The sequence below is a fragment of the Lycorma delicatula genome, chromosome 2 (assembly GCF_047948215.1).
Source record: "Lycorma delicatula isolate Av1 chromosome 2, ASM4794821v1, whole genome shotgun sequence".
Taxonomy (NCBI): domain Eukaryota; kingdom Metazoa; phylum Arthropoda; class Insecta; order Hemiptera; family Fulgoridae; genus Lycorma; species Lycorma delicatula.
Genome location: NC_134456.1, coordinates 70341379 through 70360760, shown reverse-complemented (window position 1 = coordinate 70360760; position 19382 = coordinate 70341379). Strand labels below are relative to the sequence as shown.

At 27.4% G+C, this 19382-nt stretch overlaps 1 protein-coding gene across 8 annotated transcripts in view; it reads right to left on the bottom strand.

The window, feature by feature from the left end:
* The window catches only part of RhoGEF2 (Rho guanine nucleotide exchange factor 2), a 1010441-nt gene that overhangs the window by 215856 nt on the left and 775203 nt on the right, over positions 1-19382 (bottom strand). For all 8 annotated transcript variants that reach the window (XM_075355529.1, XM_075355530.1, XM_075355526.1 and 5 more), the window contains 4 exons: positions 13016-13093; positions 9521-9741; positions 8684-8910; positions 3362-3555 (listed from right to left, as the gene is read on the bottom strand). In XM_075355529.1, coding sequence (XP_075211644.1) covers positions 3362-3555; positions 8684-8910; positions 9521-9741; positions 13016-13093 — 720 coding nt within the window. The remainder of the gene's footprint in view (positions 1-3361; positions 3556-8683; positions 8911-9520; positions 9742-13015; positions 13094-19382) is intronic.

The window sequence follows — 19382 nt, the reverse complement described above, 5'->3', positions numbered from 1 at the left end:
GAATAAAAGCCCACAGAAGAAATTTAACAATGTTATCTGTAATTATCACAATTAATTAAAGAAAGAAAAAATCCATCATTTAATTTAAATACATAGGAACACATCACATTATTTGAGAAAAAACATTATTTAATACATAAAACACAGTTTTAAAGTAAATGACTGAGGGAAACAATTCAATTAATCATAACAAATACCAAAATTTATACTTCATAATTCATATCTTCAGGATATCTATGGATAGTATTAAAAATTAATATGTTTCAGTGAACCAATTAAATTTGACATTACTTATATATATATTAAATTTAAAAATGTAATAATCTTCAAAATATATATTAGTTACACATTGAGGAGATTAAAATTATATATACTGCGATTCAATACTAATACCATAATAAATCTTATAAAGCAAATGTAATGAAGCAGAAATAATAATGAAGCAAATGTTATATTAAAAAGATAGTAGAATGATTTGAAGTCCAGCTATCATTGCCATGGCACCAAGTATCAAGATTAATTATTGCACCTGTATTTTGAATGGATAACAAACTGCGATTTAACTAAAATGTTTGTTTTGATTGAGTGACCTCTGGAAGAATCTTAAAACGTTTAATCAAACTATTATTGAAAAAAGTTAATATTTTTAATGCTGTCAGAGACTGATTAGAAATAAAATTAAACATGATAATGAAGAATACGGGTTGTAAATTCAATAAATGAGATATAGAATAATATGTCTCATGATGACACTGACACATGAAGGACAAAGAAGCAATGAAACATGTAGAATCTAGATATTGTGTTACCTCTCCGCTATTACACACTGTTTAGGCCTTTTTGTAAAATGACAAATTTTTTACCAAAATTTTTCCTAAAGTAAACCATTTTAGGAGTTTAACAGAAGTCATTATAAAATCTCTTCTAACAAATTATTTTGTAAAGTATTTTTCACTTATAACAGTAACATTCTAATAATTATGAACTAAGTACTATGATTATTTCTGTTCACAGGACAAAAGTAAAACATAGTACACAAAAATAATTAATATTACTACAATAATAAACGCAACTGTCGTGTTATCAGGAATGGTTCTATCAACCCAGAGAGCATTGCTATATTGCTGAAAGCAGGTAATTATCCTCACATTCATCTTCAATACAATGGATTGTAAAATTTTAAATAATAAAAAAATTACACATGTTATATTAAATATGGTATTGTATTATATTTTTTTTATATTTTAGAATAATAGTTCAGTAATCCAAAACAAATTTTAGCCCCAAATCTTTTAGAATATAGACCTATCTCTATTTTCAGACAGAAGTATTTAAATCTATAATCAGTATTATTTTTTAATGGATTTCAATCCAACAGTCACAAGAAATTTTATGTTTTAGTTAGTTATATGACCACTACTAAATTTCTTGTTTACTTATCGCCTACCCTTTAAAAACTGACATTTCTTTCATCTAATGTCAACAGATTTTCTTCATCTTCCATGAAATAAATAAAGTAACATAAGTTGCAATTCTTGAATCACTCATGTTTTAAATACTGTTTTGCTTAAGCCTCTCTAAGAATGTTCATTAACCTTTTTACTGGTTTTGTGCTTTTAGCTACTATTTCCACTAGTTATTAAATATTGATCAAGCAGTTTTACAGTGATTTCATCAAATGAGAAATTCAAATATCCCACTAATAAAAAAAGCTGAATTCTTCACAAAAACCTTACAAGTATCTGAATTTTTAACATTCTAATGATTGGATGGAAAAATTCAAACAACGTTGCAAGACTTAATTTAGAAAAATAAAAGGTAAATTCAAGATAATAATATCGATTTAAATTGTACAAATGTCTGTAAAATTATATGGGCTTCTATAAATGATACTTCTAAATGCCCAAGGAATAATAAGCCACTGTTTAATCTGTGATAATATATAAAGAACAGGAAAACATCCGTTTTTGGTAATCATTAAGTCAAAGAGAACCCACAATATTTAAAATCAGCAGGGATAACTTTATGAAATGATGAATTAAGAAAGGTTGATCAGAAAATTTTGTTGTTTGATAGTGTACTGTGCATATTGATATCACTGGATTAAAAAAAAACAGAAGTAACTTTCTTCCTGACCAATTCTGCAGCTGATTGTGCAGTGTCATAAAATCTATTAAAGGTTACTATTGAAAAAAAAAATGCTGTTAAGACTTACCAAAATCTTCTGGAAAACACTAACTTATATGCATGCCTACTACAAAAAGCATTTGAAAATATAACTACAACAGTAAAAAAATCATTCTACACAGAATGATATTAAACATAAAACATCACTTTATACAGAAAAATAAACAATACTGATTTTGAAGACACAACTTTCCATTAAAAGAGTAGATAAAGCAGTTCAATAATCTGTCATTTCTAGTAAACAGATTTGGATCTTTATTTAGAAGTAGATGAAGATCTACTTTGAAAACGAAGTGTTCTCAACAGAACAAATAAGTGAAACTGAAGCAAGACTAATGCCACAATCAAATATACAAGGGTTAGGTGTTATACATCTAATTTCCATGTATTTCTGATGTCACAACATAAATGAGGATTTACAAGTCATAAATATTGAAAATAAAATTGAAGAAATATATCCACAAATCAAAACACAAATAGCTAAAGTTAATTAATTATTTTAGTCAACAATTAATAAAATAACTCTGTTTACTTTTGCAACATAATAGGGTAAAAATAATGTATGTGTATATTGTGTAAATTTTTTTTTTCTATTTTTTTTTTGTGACTTGCACTTTCACAGCAATTTTTCACTTATTCCATATTATATACCAGAATATTTTATTTAAAATAACATTATTATTAGAGAAGATGATATTTTCAGAAGCTGGTGTCTTCATTTTTCTTGATAAGTTCAATTTCTTTTCTTTATGTTCAAATTTTATTTACGGAATAAACATTTTTATTTGAGTTACCTTGCAGTGAAATTCTAAAAACAATTGCAGTTAACCAACAGCTAGAAAGCCATTGATTTTTGAAATCAGTTATTATTTCATAATAATGAAATTTCACTTTGTACAAAGAAAGCAATAAGAAAAACTTGATTTTTATAGAAACTATGACAGCAGAGAAAAAAAGGATAAGATGCAAAGACTAACTGATTAAATTAAAACATAATATAATAAAATCATTTCAGAATCAAACATAAGTAGTATACATCAACTGCACACAACTGCAAAAGCTCTCTCAAAATCAGACATGTATCTACATCTTACTAAATCGCTGTACCACAAAACTGCAGTAATAATAAGCACAAGTAAGTTACTTTGTAACATTAACCAAAACTTAAAATTACCTGAGCATTCCAGTGGGAATAATATCTTTCAGTTGTAATCTTCGACACATAGGATTTCCTTCTGCATCTGTCAGAAAATTATGTAATTTTGGGTCTTTTTTCCGCCTTTCTTTTAATGCTTCTAATGCTATTTGTTGTCGTGCACAGAATGTTGCTGCTGCACGTTGGAACGTTTCACCTTCTGATCCATCAAACTGAAAAAGGAAACAATTGTTAAAATTACTTTGTGAAAAAAAAATTGTTTATAGTAAAAATATTCATTTATTTATCTATATTTTGCAATTTTATTTATATGATGACTGAATATTATCTACCACTATTAGTTAAATTAATGTTAACCATAAAAAAAAATAATATGAATATGTGGTTATCAACTGAATCATGGTTCTAAACAAACATTTACATGCTAGTATTATAAAACTACCAGGTGTACAATATAATACACTTTACATCTGCATACAATATTTTATGAGGTATGTGTGTGAGCTCTCAAATACGAAAGACTGCAGCATAAAACAAGATCACACACACACTGCATTTCAATATAATGATAATAGTTAGCTGATGGCCATTTAGTCAGCATCAGTTACATCACTGTTCTGATGTGCGAGTGATTTGACAATGACTGCTATGATAAATAATGACACCAAGTATGAGGTTTGCACTTTATATGTGTTTTTGTAACAAAAAAATAGTGCTGCTGAAATCATAAGCAATTTTATAAAGTTAATGAGTTAAACATTTTGGCTGATAGTAAAGTTGAACAAATCATGTCGTTTGTTTATCAAATGTTCATGATAGAGATCATAGTGAACGCCCAACAATGATGATGGATTAGTTTAGTGGAATAAGTGAATGCAAAAGTTCACGACAATCCATGATTTATGGTTTCACAACTGTCTCCAATTTCCTAACTTTCACACTCAGCAATTTCCAACAGTGTGACAAAGAAACCTGATTACATTGTATACCAGATGAATGCCAAAAAAATTAACGAATACAATCTCTTATTTCAATGATAAATTCCTCGGTTAAATCCTCCTAGTCCTCCTAGTTAAATTACTTTAATCTTTTTTAATATAATTATTTATTTTGAATAGAGACATTTCTCATAGAAAGGAACTAATTCTACTATTTTAAGCCATTTTTCCTAATATCAATGAATCTTAATATTTTTTTCTGCTTGGAAATACCACTCTTCAGATAATTTATTTTCCTTTCAAATTTTGCCATCAATTGCATTCCTTTCTCTAGATATAAAAAGATAAACATCAGAAAATTACAACTTGTCTGGCCTTTTTCTTCATCTTTTGAAGCATTTACATTACTGCCTATTTCTTTTTTATAGATTAAGTCATCTTTCTCAAAATATTTGTTAAACTTCCTATTAATTAGAAGCATCTAATTCCATTCTACATTATCAGATGCCTTCTCCAGGAATGTAGATTTTTAGTTTATTTTTGTTAAACTGACTCTTCTAAGATTATTCTGAAGGCTGCATCCCTCATAACCATCCACTTTCTGAAATAAAACGGGATTTATTTAGTGAACCTTCCAGAAATTCCTTTCACTTGTAAACTATTTTCAATAAATAAAATTTTAACTAATGCTGCAGTAGTTTCTACATTTATCTTACCTCTTTGCTTTGTTACAGTAATAATTACACTCTAAAATTTTTGGGTACTTCTCCAGTCTCATTAATTCTAAATACTTTTTGTATACAGTCAATTTAATTCTGTTTCTCTTAAAAAAAGGACTACAATTCTAATGGTATAACCTAACTTCACTGGTTTATTAATAATAAAGTCTTTAAAAGCTTATTAAATGATGATCTCAAAACAGTCTCCTCTGACACCCAATTAATTTTTTACTTTATCCAATTTTCTCCTCTTTATACTTCCACCACTTATTGGCTCTTTCTTTTCCAACTAACAATGGGTTACCATCCGCATTCTTGATACTAACACATTCAGTCTTCATGTCCTCAAAATGTTACATTTATTTTATGTTACATCTACTTTTCCAATAATTAAATTTTTGTAATTACTATAAAATTTTTATATGAAATTAAAAAGAATATATTCTAATTGGTTCTGGGAAATGTCTTCATACGGTGCTAGTTAATCATGTGGATTTTAATGTAAGTTTTAACTACTAACCAGTGAACTTTATTTAGTTCATATACATATGAATAAATAAAAAAAACGATTGATAACTACCCATTAAATAATTATAGATATATTTAATTCTATTAATAAAAAAAATTTCAAAACTTCATGTTTAAAGTAACACTATAAAATTGCTTATGATATGTAGAATTCCAACATTAAAACAATTTTGAACATCCCTTAATACAAGGATATTAATAAATTTAATAACAACATACAGCTTTGAATTTAGATGGTAATCTTTAAGTAATCTTTAAAGTCAGCTTTTACATTATAATATGTTTTACCTGAATAATAAAAGACTTCATATTACTATGAAGCATGACACAGATGTATTACAATTGTTAACATTCAATTATTATATTAAATGGTTGTTAGCAACTTTAACATTAAATTCTTTCTGCATGATGACAATTAAGCATTTATAAAAATAAACAATGCCGTTTAGATAGTTTTACTTTCAAGAAGGAAAAACTTGAAGTGGCAACTGTATAATGAACAAGTACCCTATATTTAGATACTCAACAAAGTGCATTTCAATATAAGACTACTAATTTTAACATAGAATATGATGTAGTAAACAGTTTGTAGTAAAATTTGTCACAACAACTTAAATGGTTTTAAATGTGAGCTTTAAAGACACGTGGTGGGTATTTTTCCCTTTGGGATCAAGATGTAAACCTGCATGGTGGTGTTCTACACATACAAGATCACACTTCAAACAGTTTAAAAAAAAAAAAAAATGTATAACAGGCAGTGCTGTAATGTATATTACACAGAAAATAAATTAAAAAAAGTTTTTCAAGTACCATGAATTAATAATAATAATAATTACAGTGTTAAATTTTTATTCACTCTATGACTTCACAGAGTGAAGTCATTTAGTTTTAAAGAAATTTAAAGAAAGAAATCTTTAAACGTCAGTTCAATTTCTATATGAATTGTTATTAATAATTGGGATATATACCAAAAGATAATGGTAACAATAAAATGTGTACAGTAAACTAAATCTTTCTCATCTAAGAGAAATTCCCAAACTTTAATTTTACAGGCAAAAAAATACCACCATTTCATGGAACAAACAATCTAAAACATGTTATTCATAATCTAATCTAATTCATTATTTCTCTGAAATCCCCTAAGTTTTATTGACCCAGTATTAGACAGCAATTGATATACAATATCTTAACTTTAATAATGGTGGGTATACCACAATTTGTTCACAGCTGTCAAGTTTACAATTTGTCACAACTTAAATGGCTTTAAATGTGAGCTTGTTTTATTATGCATCATTAATATGCAAGTAACAAGGTGCAAGGTTAAAAAAAAATCAGAATTAATACAATAATAGCTAACATTACAAGTACATATATATAGTCAGTATACTTTTTATAATAGAAGTTACATTCTTCATTGTAAATTGATACATTCCTAAATATGAATTTTGCCATTTAATTTTCACACATTTAAAGAACTTAAATTACATTTAATTAAAGACTATCTTTTTCTAATTAAAAAAAAATTACACAGAAATCTAAACTAAAATTTACTCTTAATCTTAAAAAAAATTATCAAGTTACAAAGAAATCTTGAACATAGAAGTAGGTGAATAAATATCTTTATACCTAATATATGAGGGCTTGTATGTTTTACCATCTTTCTAACACTGAATATTTTCTTTAACATTTAAATGTATTAATACCTTTGATATATACTCAGAGTAATCCATTTAAAAATTAAAGAATCAACATCAAAATAAAATCTTAACGCTTATCCAGTAAGTTTTTATCAGTTAATAATTAAAGATGTATAGAATTACTCAAAATTTTAACTATAACCCATAAGTATTTATAATCTTGAATTAGGATTCTTTCTTTTTAAATGGGTTTATAAACACACTAAAAAAAAGTTTTGAATCAATCCAATGCATTTTACAGCTTATAATCTACATCATCCGGTTAAAAATAAAAATATCGATTCAATGCGTTACATAAAATTTATTTCAGAATATTTACAACTAAAATGTCATTTCAGAAAAGGAGAAATGCAGTTTTTGACAAAAACTGTGTTTCTCCTTTTCTTTTCAACTATATGGTGTTGATATTGAAGAAGTAAAAAGTCACACTGTAGCTTTTTGCAACTGAAGTTTAGTAGAGTCAATAAATTTAGTATAGATTGTCCAAGCCGAATTGGTACAGATCTGTTGAACAGAATAGCTGTATATCTTGTTGCCTAACAAGCACAGGTTTATAATACTATTCAATTATTATATTTTATATATTAAATTATTAATTTATTTCTTTATTAGATACTGAAATAAATATGTTATCCAAGCCAAACATGCACAACATTGATGTCTACTGTTTTTGCTACGCTGGAAAAAACTACTGCGTCTTCAGGAGCAAACTTGTATGCAAAATTTCAGAGCGAACGGATAAGCGGAAGTGCTTCAAAATTCGACTGAAATGATCTGTACCATGAATCTCATATACATAGTCCAAGAACAGGTTTGGTAAAAATAAGTCAGCTAAATATTTGTGTATTTTTTAATCGGTTATGAATTTATTTATTTTTTTATATAAATATAAGACTAAAAATAGTTTAAAAAATTATAATATGAATTTTATTGATTGGAATAAACATTAGTATAAAAAATAAAAAAATTTAAACTGTAAATTAGTATAAAAAAATTACTATAGATAAAAAAAAAGGATACTGTATATATACCACAAAATTTATTATACTGTATTCCATAAGTAGCATATTATAGTCCTGTGCTAGCTAGGCAACCATCATCTACATCAGATCTGTACCAATTCGGCTTGAACAAGCTATACTTAATTTCTTTTTTCATAACATAAGGCATGATAAGATCCTTTACTAATTTTTTGCATTAAACTCTTCTTAGGAGTTTTATTTAAAAGAATAAATTATACGAATTCAACATTAGAAGAAAAAACATTTTATTGTTTTAATACACCGAAACTAATGATGTAAAAAAAATCATGATTATTAGGTAACAAGATTTTATGTATAGACTAAAATAATCATGAATATACAAGGTACAACAAATAAAGTAAATGTACACAAAATTATGAATTATAATATTATGAACAAAATGAATAATAAAATTAAATGTGGATAGTAATTTTACCATATCTAGTAAGAGATCTCCAATATCACCGACAACAGGACTTTCCTTTCTTTTACATTTCATGCTGTTGTTAAACCTTGAGTGGATGACCAGCATCTCTTCTAGGTTAGCAAACAGCAATTGTATTTGGTCTGGTGGTAGAATTTGCATTTCTTTCACAGGCCTATAGAATACCTGATCTATAACCTTCAAACCTCGTACATGTGACCTTTCCGTATGAAATAATTCTGAAACAAATATTAATTCTTCTATTAACAATGAAACAAAAATAAAATACTTTTATCAATAACAGATTTATAAATTAATTTTATACAAATCTGAAGAATAAAACAGAAATTACTTATAATTTTTAAACAGAATGTTCCAATAATTAAATAAAAATGGCTATCATACTAAAACTGATCTTTTAAATACTCTATATCAGTATTTTAAATTCTGTCCTTAAAATCAAACATTAATTTATTTTGATTACTTTGTCATTACATTAATTAGTAACTTATGTAATTAATACTAATGTAATTACATTAATTAGGTTTGAACATCAAAATTTCACTTCTACAAAAGAATTAAAAACCCATAATTTTCCAAAATTCTTACAGCCTTTCTTCAAATAATATGAACTCAAGAATAATCCAGAACATTTTAATAAAGAACAGAATACAATTTTTTTTCTTTAAGCGGTTCATAGGTATAAAAACAAGCATTTTCTTTCTGGTTAAATACTGCAGAGGAATCTTTTTTAACATGCTGCATTGTTTTATGCAGTATAAGTATGTAAATGAGGTATATGTGTTACATGCAAGTTACATGTACAGAGTTATAAATAATTTAAAATACCATTAATAACTTCTTGTCTCTTCTTTTCACTGGGAGAAAGTTTACTAAGAACATCTTCAGGTACATTTCGAGTCCAATCAGGAGGATCAGGTTCCGCTTCGGCATCACTATCCCATTGTGGAGTTGTCCCACCACCTCCACCACCATTACTAGGTACACTTTCTGAACAAGTCCTACCACCACTAACCGCTTCAAGTGAATTACTAGGACTATCTAGACTCCTGAAATAGCAAAAGAAAAATAATACATAAAATATTAATAAATCCCAATAAACCTCACATAAATGAACTAAATCTCCAACTTAAATGCGGTAAGAACTTGCTTTTCATTTACCTACATAAAAAAATCATACAAGGCTGCATTCAATACATAAGAGGAATTGAATAACTGTAAACAAAGAAATAATTGGAAGTATCATTAATTTTAAAAACTTGTTAATTTATTAACTTAGTTTTTCAGTTAAAAAACTTCCCATTATAAACTTTGTCATTAATTTAAAAATAAAAGAGAGCAAGATAAAATGATAGAACTATTATTCCATTATCTCCCTCATTAATACTTGAAAACAGAATACTGCAAAACATTGAACATTGTTGTAATTTAATGGAAATGGTAATAAAGGAATAAGCAGACTGAACAAATTTCTTATATGTAAATGATAAATTAAAACACCAGTACTGAAACCATTGGGTAGGCAGAAACAGCTCACTAAGCTTCATTTCATTTATTGATTAATTATTTATAAATTACTAATTTCTATTAAATAAATAACAAGCACTAATTTATTAAACAAATTTGATTAATTAAGTATTCTTCTTATTTGTAAAAGAATCAGTCTACAACTGGGCAAATTATTTTCATCTTTCTGCATGTATCTGAATTATTTTTGCTCTAGTTCCTAATTTACAAACTTAATTTTTTTAAATTCCAATTTGGATTTTTTCTAATAAACCCTGACCTCTATAAAGAACTGTATTTCAAATGACAGAATCCCACCAAATTTTTCACATACATTTTACTGAACTTAATCTTTTTAAGATTCATATTATTCGTAGGTATTGTTAAATTACATTTAAATGTTATTAAATAAACCACCTAGTACAGAATATTGAGATAAGACTTAGCTTACCTTCAATTTTTTATCAAAATACTTTCACGAGATCCCACACCCTTAGTCATGATTGAAATAATTCTGTTACTACATAATAAAAGTTTAAAAATAAAAATACTAAAATAATGAAAATTGCATATTAATTTACACAAGTGCTGCTAGTATCTCTTGCAGTTTTTAGAAGAACATCTCCCTCAAATATTGTCTGATGGTTTATCAAAATGAAATTTTGTTTGTATTTATACATGTAGTATTTTTCTAATATATTTAATTTTGTCATATTTATTAATTTCTAATGTTTCTAAATTTATGTTAATATCAGAAATAGAATGTTATTATATGATCTGCCATATTGGATAAACCTAATTATTATTTCTATAATGTTCTAGAAATCTAATTTCGAAGTATCTATTTTTTTTCCTATATAAATACAATCATAATCATTATATTTAATTTTATAAATTGCACACAAATTGTTTATTTTATTACTTTTCACAAAATGTAATAACAGATGTAACTTAACGTTAACTTTGATGATAAAGATTGAAAACTATTTCCACCCTTATTAACAATGCAAAAAAGTATAAGAGAATAAATTCAGGTTGATACATTAAAAAATAAATCTTAAAAAATTAAGAAACTCCTATTTCCAAGAGTGAGGATGTATTATTTAATCCTCATCTGTAAGATTTGAAAACCTTTTGTACAGCATAAAATTTCATTTATGAAAAAAAATTGGTTTATAATGATTCAAGTTGGCCAAGTTAAAACAGTAAAAAAGTGGGAAATTTTATTAAAAAAAAAAATATTTTTTAAAAGGATGGTTTTACCAAAATTTAATTTAGAAACCTTTTTTATAACATTTTTACAACTTATATTACTTTTGTATAAATATCATGTACACATAGATTTTGATAAAGTTGATAACTTTTTGGAACATAATATAACCTTTGAAATTTTTTTTTAATAATCTCCCTAAAGCATAACATAAAGTAACAAATTTAATACCTACGTTAAACTGTAACTGAGCTGTAAGCCAAAAAAAAGCAAACAAAAATATAAGCACATTTAGAATTTTGAGCAAAATTTCAACATTTTTAAAAGCAGGGAGACCCCTAAACACTGAGAAATTCAACACTGGTGTATTGCTTTTTATATCAATAGTAATAATGATATACTGTCATACTGTCAGGATTTTCAACAAAACAAATTAGTTGGAAATACAGTCACTGATGATAGAATTCAGATAATGCTGCTTATAACTAATTTACGAACTGATATGCAAATAGATTTCTAAATTATTTACATATTCACATTAACAAAATAAAATTATAATTCAAACATAACATAAATTTTGCAATAATTAACCTTAGAATAACAACTAATAACCTTTAACATTATAGTTTTGTACCAGATCAGAGAGGGAAGATATCAACACCCACACAACTGAGTCTGCCTGTGATGGGTAAATACCCTTCCTACATTACAGAAACAATTATTATTGTAGTGTTCATAACATTAAGGGAGAATAGAAAATGTCAAAATTCAAACCTAACCAGCCAATTTTCTCCTCCAAACCTTAAAATTCAAATCTTTATAGTAGGAATAAGATTCATCCTCGTTAATTCAGACCAATTATGTTGGGCGTTACACAGAACAATCAAATCTTTCTTTAATCAGCATCACTCAAATAGATAACGAAAAATAAAGAAATGGTTTCAGGTGACCTGATAAAAAGATACTAGGTCACATCTTAAATTGTGACAGTCATTTTTAAGAATAACAAGTGCCTCATACCAGATTTACAAGGCAAAGTAAGGATTGAAAATGTTTTCTCAATGACTGAATATGAACATCAGTAAGCCTAGCATACTGAATAACAGTTCACAATCAACACTACAAGCAACAATTTATCTTTTAGCATTACATTAATAGCCACCACACAGTGTATCATTACTCTCATACAAAGCAAATTATGCATCATGTACCTCGGGTGCTTTAATCACAGCCACTTGAACGAGTGAGACACATAAGGCAACCAATTAATTTACTCCTTTCTTTCATGAGAAAAGGTATTACAGACATTCATCACTATAAAGAGAAAAAATTATACAATATTTAACTGGACTAATAGTCTGAAATACATGTTTCAAATAATAAATTGAGATAATAAATAACATAATTTACTTAGCAATAATGAATTTTCCAAATGGTAACCTTGTAAGGAAGAATAAATTAATTTAATTAAAAAAGGCAAATATAAAACTATTTAAAAAAATACTATAATAAACAATAGTCTTTTAAATCAGCTTCATTTTTCATACCCATGAAATTTCATTTACCCGTTATAAGAAAGTAACTCAATATTAAAAATAAGAAAATACCTTGTAGATAAACTAGAATTTGATGAACTTCCAGAATTGGCATGATATGATAAATTTTGGGCATCAAGGTCCACATCACTGAAACAAACAAATAAAAAACTTATTAGAAATAATCATACTAAAAGTAATGTAATTATAAATATTTACCAAAAATAATAAATATGTAAAATTTCAATCATAACCTATATCAACCTACTAAACCTACCAATATAACCTATATCAACCAATCATAACCTAGAAGATGCATAAAGATGATTTAAGAGTTATTAAAGATAAAAACTAATGTCCAATCACACCATACCTAATTTGATGCATTTGTAATCGGATGGGAGGATAACAGGATCTGGTGTTAACCAATAAGCTTTTTGGTCATTAGGCTTGGTGTGCAGCCACTAGAGAGCAAATAAAAAATATTCTAACAGGATCAGTATGGGTTGGATTTCAGGTCCAGGGTAAAAGATTTCTTGCAATTAAGAAGAAAGAAAGAGAAAATAATGAAAAGAAGAATCCAGAAAGAACTAAAAGGGATTCTTTCCTTAGACTAACGGGTCTGTTTTAACAACTTTTTCTTTGCAATACAGATGACAATGGCACTTTCAAAAGCTCTTCTTCAACCAGAAGGGTTACCCCAGACCGGAATAAGAACTTATAGAAAAATGTAAAAGGCACATGAAATATAGTACGCTTCAACTATTAAAAAGATGAGTCATCGAATACTGGTTCTGCAGGCTAGGGGATATAAATACTGCCAAAGACCAGTGGAGAAAGTCACTAGTTCGACAAGGCCATGTGGTGCAGTCGTGATTACAAGCAATAACAGTAAGTGTTTGGTAACAGAGTGAAAAATACATCATGAGTATTCCAGTGTGGGCAGTGGGTGAATACAAAAAGTTGTTCTGTTAGTTATTGGCACACTCATTCATAAAGCGAGGTCTTTTATAAACAGTAAAAGTAATAAATAAAACTTACAAAAAATAGAATTTTATTGTCAGTGCAATATCAGTTTCTAGCAAGCATTATAATGTTTTTAGTAAATTAGACTACATTTTGGTATTAATTAATTTAACTGTAATTAAATAAAGATTGTCTTTTTTTTAATTACAATTTCGTATGTTATATATTCATACTATTATTATTATTACTTTAATTGTTATTATTTTTCTTATTTATTTTGTTTATGTCTTTCAGGTAAAATTGTATTTGTTAGAAATTTTTATGTTTGGTAGTCTCTCAATATCCTTTTCAAATTGTGAACATGCGACAATATCCAAGATGATCTACAAGCACCCATTCTAACTAGAAACCAAACACTGTTTTTTTGTTGTAATAAAAAATAATCATAATCTATGATCTCTTTCCCAAAATAAGCCATGTTCAAATTATGTTAGTGAATGTATGCCTGTTAAGCTGATTCTAGAACAATTCAAACAGAATAATATGGTGTTTCATTCTGTTACTTCACCATATGTCAGAAACATAAACAATAATGGTAAAAACCATTTTTTCATTTATTCAAGTCTTTACGCAGAACCAAAAACAATGTAATTAATAAGTTTTACTGTATACATAACTTTTTCTGTAAAACTATTTTCATTAAAATCACAGCTTTGGTACTTTTTAAAAACTGATGGGAAATTTATCATTTTTACATTCGCACATTATGGATAGATATAAGTACATGTTAACAATTATAAATTTGATTATATCAACTTTATTAAATATCTATCGACAACAGTTACCACAATGCAGCATTAATTGAAAATAATACGTGGTAAATGCTTATAAAGTTTTCTTAATTGATGTAATCAATTAACTACAAATGATAATCACTCAAATTACTTCTAAACTATAATTAATGAATCTGATTTCATTAAAAAATAAGCACTGAACAAACATTTAAGGCAATGATCCAATTTGCAAATTATAGAAATAACATAATTTTAAGGAAAACACTGAATAACAAGCAAACAAAGTAAAATAAGATTGGCTGCTTAAAACCTCCTTAATGAGGTGTACATGCACATACATGTTACCTCGCCTCCATGTTAAATTCTAGTAATCACATTTGCCTTGAAGTTTACCACAAAAAAAGAAAACAATCACAGAGTTTGAAACAAATTTTAATGACAGTACTTATTTTAATTAAACAATTCTATTAATTAACCCCTAAATAAAACTTAATTCAAAAGGATATAAATTGATTATAAGAGTATTACTTACTAAAATAAAGCAATTACTTTTTATATTGTTATAGAAGACAATCAATAACGCCATTTGTCAGAAATTTGAGATATTAGTTGAGCCCACGAGTTGATTACATATGAATTTCTGGGCTCTCAAAAAAACAAAAACGAGAGAAGTTATAGCCTTATACAGAGGTAACAGAAACAAATAATGAAACAAAGGTGATGAGCTGAAAATATAAAATAAGATGACTTTCCATTCATTTTTTGCATGAGAAAACTGTAATGAGGAACTGATGTGGCAGGATTATAGCTTTTAATGAGGGTGGAAGTGTTAAAATCTGTAAAACAAAATTGCACTAGTGAGAATGAATCTAATGATGACAAGGAAAATGGAATATAAAACTACTGAAGTTCTCACTGAGTTTTTTGAGACTTGATTAATTTGTTATAAGCACCAACCCGAATCAAGTCAAAAAGATCACTTTAAGAATGATCTTGAGAAACAAAATGATAAAAATAAATAAATAATTTTTCACTTAAAAAGAATAATTTTACAATACCCTACTGTAAGGAAATTCAATATTTTTTTTTTTAAGAAGTATCAAATTATATTGTATACGTGAATGGTTTTTGTACCTAACAATGAAAATACTAAAGGCCATATAAGGTGGAAGAAATTTACAGAAAGAAAATATACTATTTGCAGAAAGACACATATGAAAACCATTGAAGTACTTCATCCAAGATCAATGAAAGATTTATATTTTGAAAAAAGCAAATTACTACGATAAAAAAACTAAAAAATTAAAATTCAAAAAGTTCATTTCCTTATATGGAGTAAAATAGATAAGCATAAATAAAGTAACTATGAAGCAGAGAAATCAGTAAAAGTAGTTCAAATCCAATCTTTATGATACTATGCACTTAATCTTCACAACAATAGAGAACAAACAAAGTTAGCAAAATTTTCATTCAGCATAAGACACAAGACTTAATGATCAATAAGAATAAAATTATTATTTTAGTACCAGTAATGGATTGTTACACATTAATAAAAGAGTAATCCATCTTATTGATTGCAACTGAGCTAGATGGGAGCACTTAATTCTGGAGTAAATAAAAAAAAAAGGGCAAATGAAACAAATTATCACTTCTTAAGTACACAGCAGGCTCACAGGCAGAAATTTGTACTGAATAGGTTTCATAGGCAGGTCCTGGCAAGGCAATCTCAAGATCTAAAGTTCCTGGATCGTATCGGAGTTGGTATTTTATTTTTCAAAATACCAACAATTAAGCTCAAATTCAGTGAACTGGTTTCCAAAGATAAGTAATAATGCAGGGAGGGCAATTTGAACTTTGATCAATAACAATATACTGTTCACATTTTTTGTTATGGCCTCAGCAATCCAAATTTATTTTTTAAAGTTTAACATTTATAAAATTTCAGATGATTATCTTTCCTGAGACAATATTTTATTGTACGTATTTTTATTTAAGTTCATTATAAACTATTACTGAACAATAAAGTAAAACCATTATTGTAGATCAGTACTTTCAGCAAAAACTAAACTCAGAAAAATTAAAGAACTTCATACGGTCAAATAATCCTGTTAATAATCAAGATAACTGATTTTAAATGCTGTCTTTTCTTCATTTTACAGGATTAATTTCATGAACAAAAAATGAATGAGCAATTTATATTCTTAATGCAAATAAGTAGTATTTATGCAGCTAAATTTTAATTCCTTTATCAAGGTTTTAAGATATTTACTTAACAAAAATATGAATAAAAGTGGTTATTTGTTAAAATAATAATTATATTACACAAGGTAAAGGTCATACCTAGCAAACATGATGTTTAGAGAAGTAAATCTAATGCAGCTGTACAACTAAGTATGATGTATTTATAAAGCAGATTAAAGTAATCATTTTAAACTTAAATCATGAATATTATGAATTTCTATGACAAAAATTTTTCATTTAACATTTAGACTGAACTGAAGTTTAAATTTACAAACCTTTAATATTCACGTTTTCAAATACATTTTTTCTTCAAACAGATAATACAAACTGATAATTAAATTTTTTTTTAATATCTTGAACATATAGATAAGAATCATTTAAATTTAGAAAAGTAAATTTTCTAACCATATTTTATAAACATGGTATTATCACTTTTCTTTACTTTTTTCCAGTACCAGTTTATAACTATTTTTCTAAAGACTTGCAATGGTTTAATTACTTTCCATTTTAGAGTAATTTTTGATATTAATTTCTTTATTTATATAAAGAGCTTCTTATTTATTTTTAATAATATTTTTACTACTAAAGGTTTTTTTCCTACAGATGAGATATACATTTCCATTACTTTGTATTTTTTATAACCATTTTTTACGCATAATATTGTCGTGAAACCATTGTCTACAATGATCTGCATTTTTAAAATCCTCTTTACTCATGTACATTAAACAAGTTGAATGTCAAACGATTTAACTTTTTGAATTGAAAGATAACTTATATCATTCTAATAATTTTTATTTCGTAAATTGTTTTCTTGTCATTCAACAAGAAAAATATATTTGTAAAATAAACGCTAATGCAGAACAAATATTACACTCCATCATTTACTGAATAATAACAGTAACGAAAAGGAACTGAACAGAGAATTTAGAAATTCAAGAAATGACAAATAACCGGCTACCGCAAATAAATAAACAGGGCAAATGAATAATCCGATGCTTGGAAGGGGTGGAAGCAATGACGATGATCGATAAAATGAATTAAGCTTAAAATGAATTAAACTCGACCAAGTGATGCATTTATAGACACACACCCGTAAATTGAGAGCCAGTAACGTCGGTCTGTCAATCAGACCGAGTGTCGATGCAAGGCTTCAAACGAATTGAATGTTAGCGCGCAGTAGAATAAGGTCAGAATGACGTCATTTAAACAAGCCGGGTGACAAATTACAAAGCATCTCCCCGTCGATCGACGGACGGCTTGTCAAACCGTTTCGAACCGACAACAGTAAACCGTATGAGTTTCGTTCGATAACGAAAAGGCAATTAAAAACTTACTACAAACACCATAAACATTTATCTTAACCGCCCTTTTGATACAAAAATAATGCGTAATAACATGAAATGGCAATATCACCGTCTACATAGTTATAAAATTTCACACACGAAATATTAAAGGAAAAATCGATAACACACTTGCAAGGATATTGCACATAAGACGGGCATCTTCAAAAAGAATACTTTTCACAAAGCAGATGAAGAGTTTTTTTTGCAAAACAAAAACCCCTTCCACTATACGCTTGATGGACATACAAATAAAATGAAAACTATTTAAAATTTTATCTTAACTTTTAGTACTCTTTGAAAAACGTTCGCAGATAATTTGGAACTATAGAATAAACGAACGACCCGGAGAGACAGAAACAAGTGATTTTTCGTAAATTTAAAAAAAAATAATTTTTATGAAGTCTCCTGATCAAGAAATCGGACAGACATTAATCAAGAAATCGTTTTTAACATTACAGTTACCAAATTACGTGAACCATCACTATTATAGGATAATAAATCTTTCAGTTCTGATAAAATATACAGCCAGAAATAATTGAACGATATTACCAGAATCAGGTTTTATTAACCTAGTGGCTAAATCATAGTAATTGCGTTATGAAAGGGGAAAGGACGAGACAAACGTGGTGTCATACCACCAGTATTGTACTATTCAAATTAAAAAAATTGGTCAATGTTTGATTAGAAGCACATGCATAACCTGTGCTCTTCAATCGAATAAGTAGCAGCTACTAGGGGACGAACGCAGCTTTAGTAAAACTTTAATAAGCTTTCCCAGACTGCACTACTGACACACTGCATTTCTTTCAACTACTAGTAGTTGGGAGGTTGGATTAGGCTAATAGATGCCAAACTCAGAGCATACATTGCATACATAAAGCAGTACACCATTAGTCGAGGATATCCTCAATTCGACTGATCCTGAGAACCGTACACAGCTCATACTTAGCGCAAGGTGGAACAGATTCCGAGAGAATGTTAGTTATGCTAATATAACTAGTTAATTTATGAAAAAATTAAATAAGATAACCGTAACTTACTTATTACAGGAAAAAATAAAATATCAATCATAGTAATGAAACATAAACGGTGAAC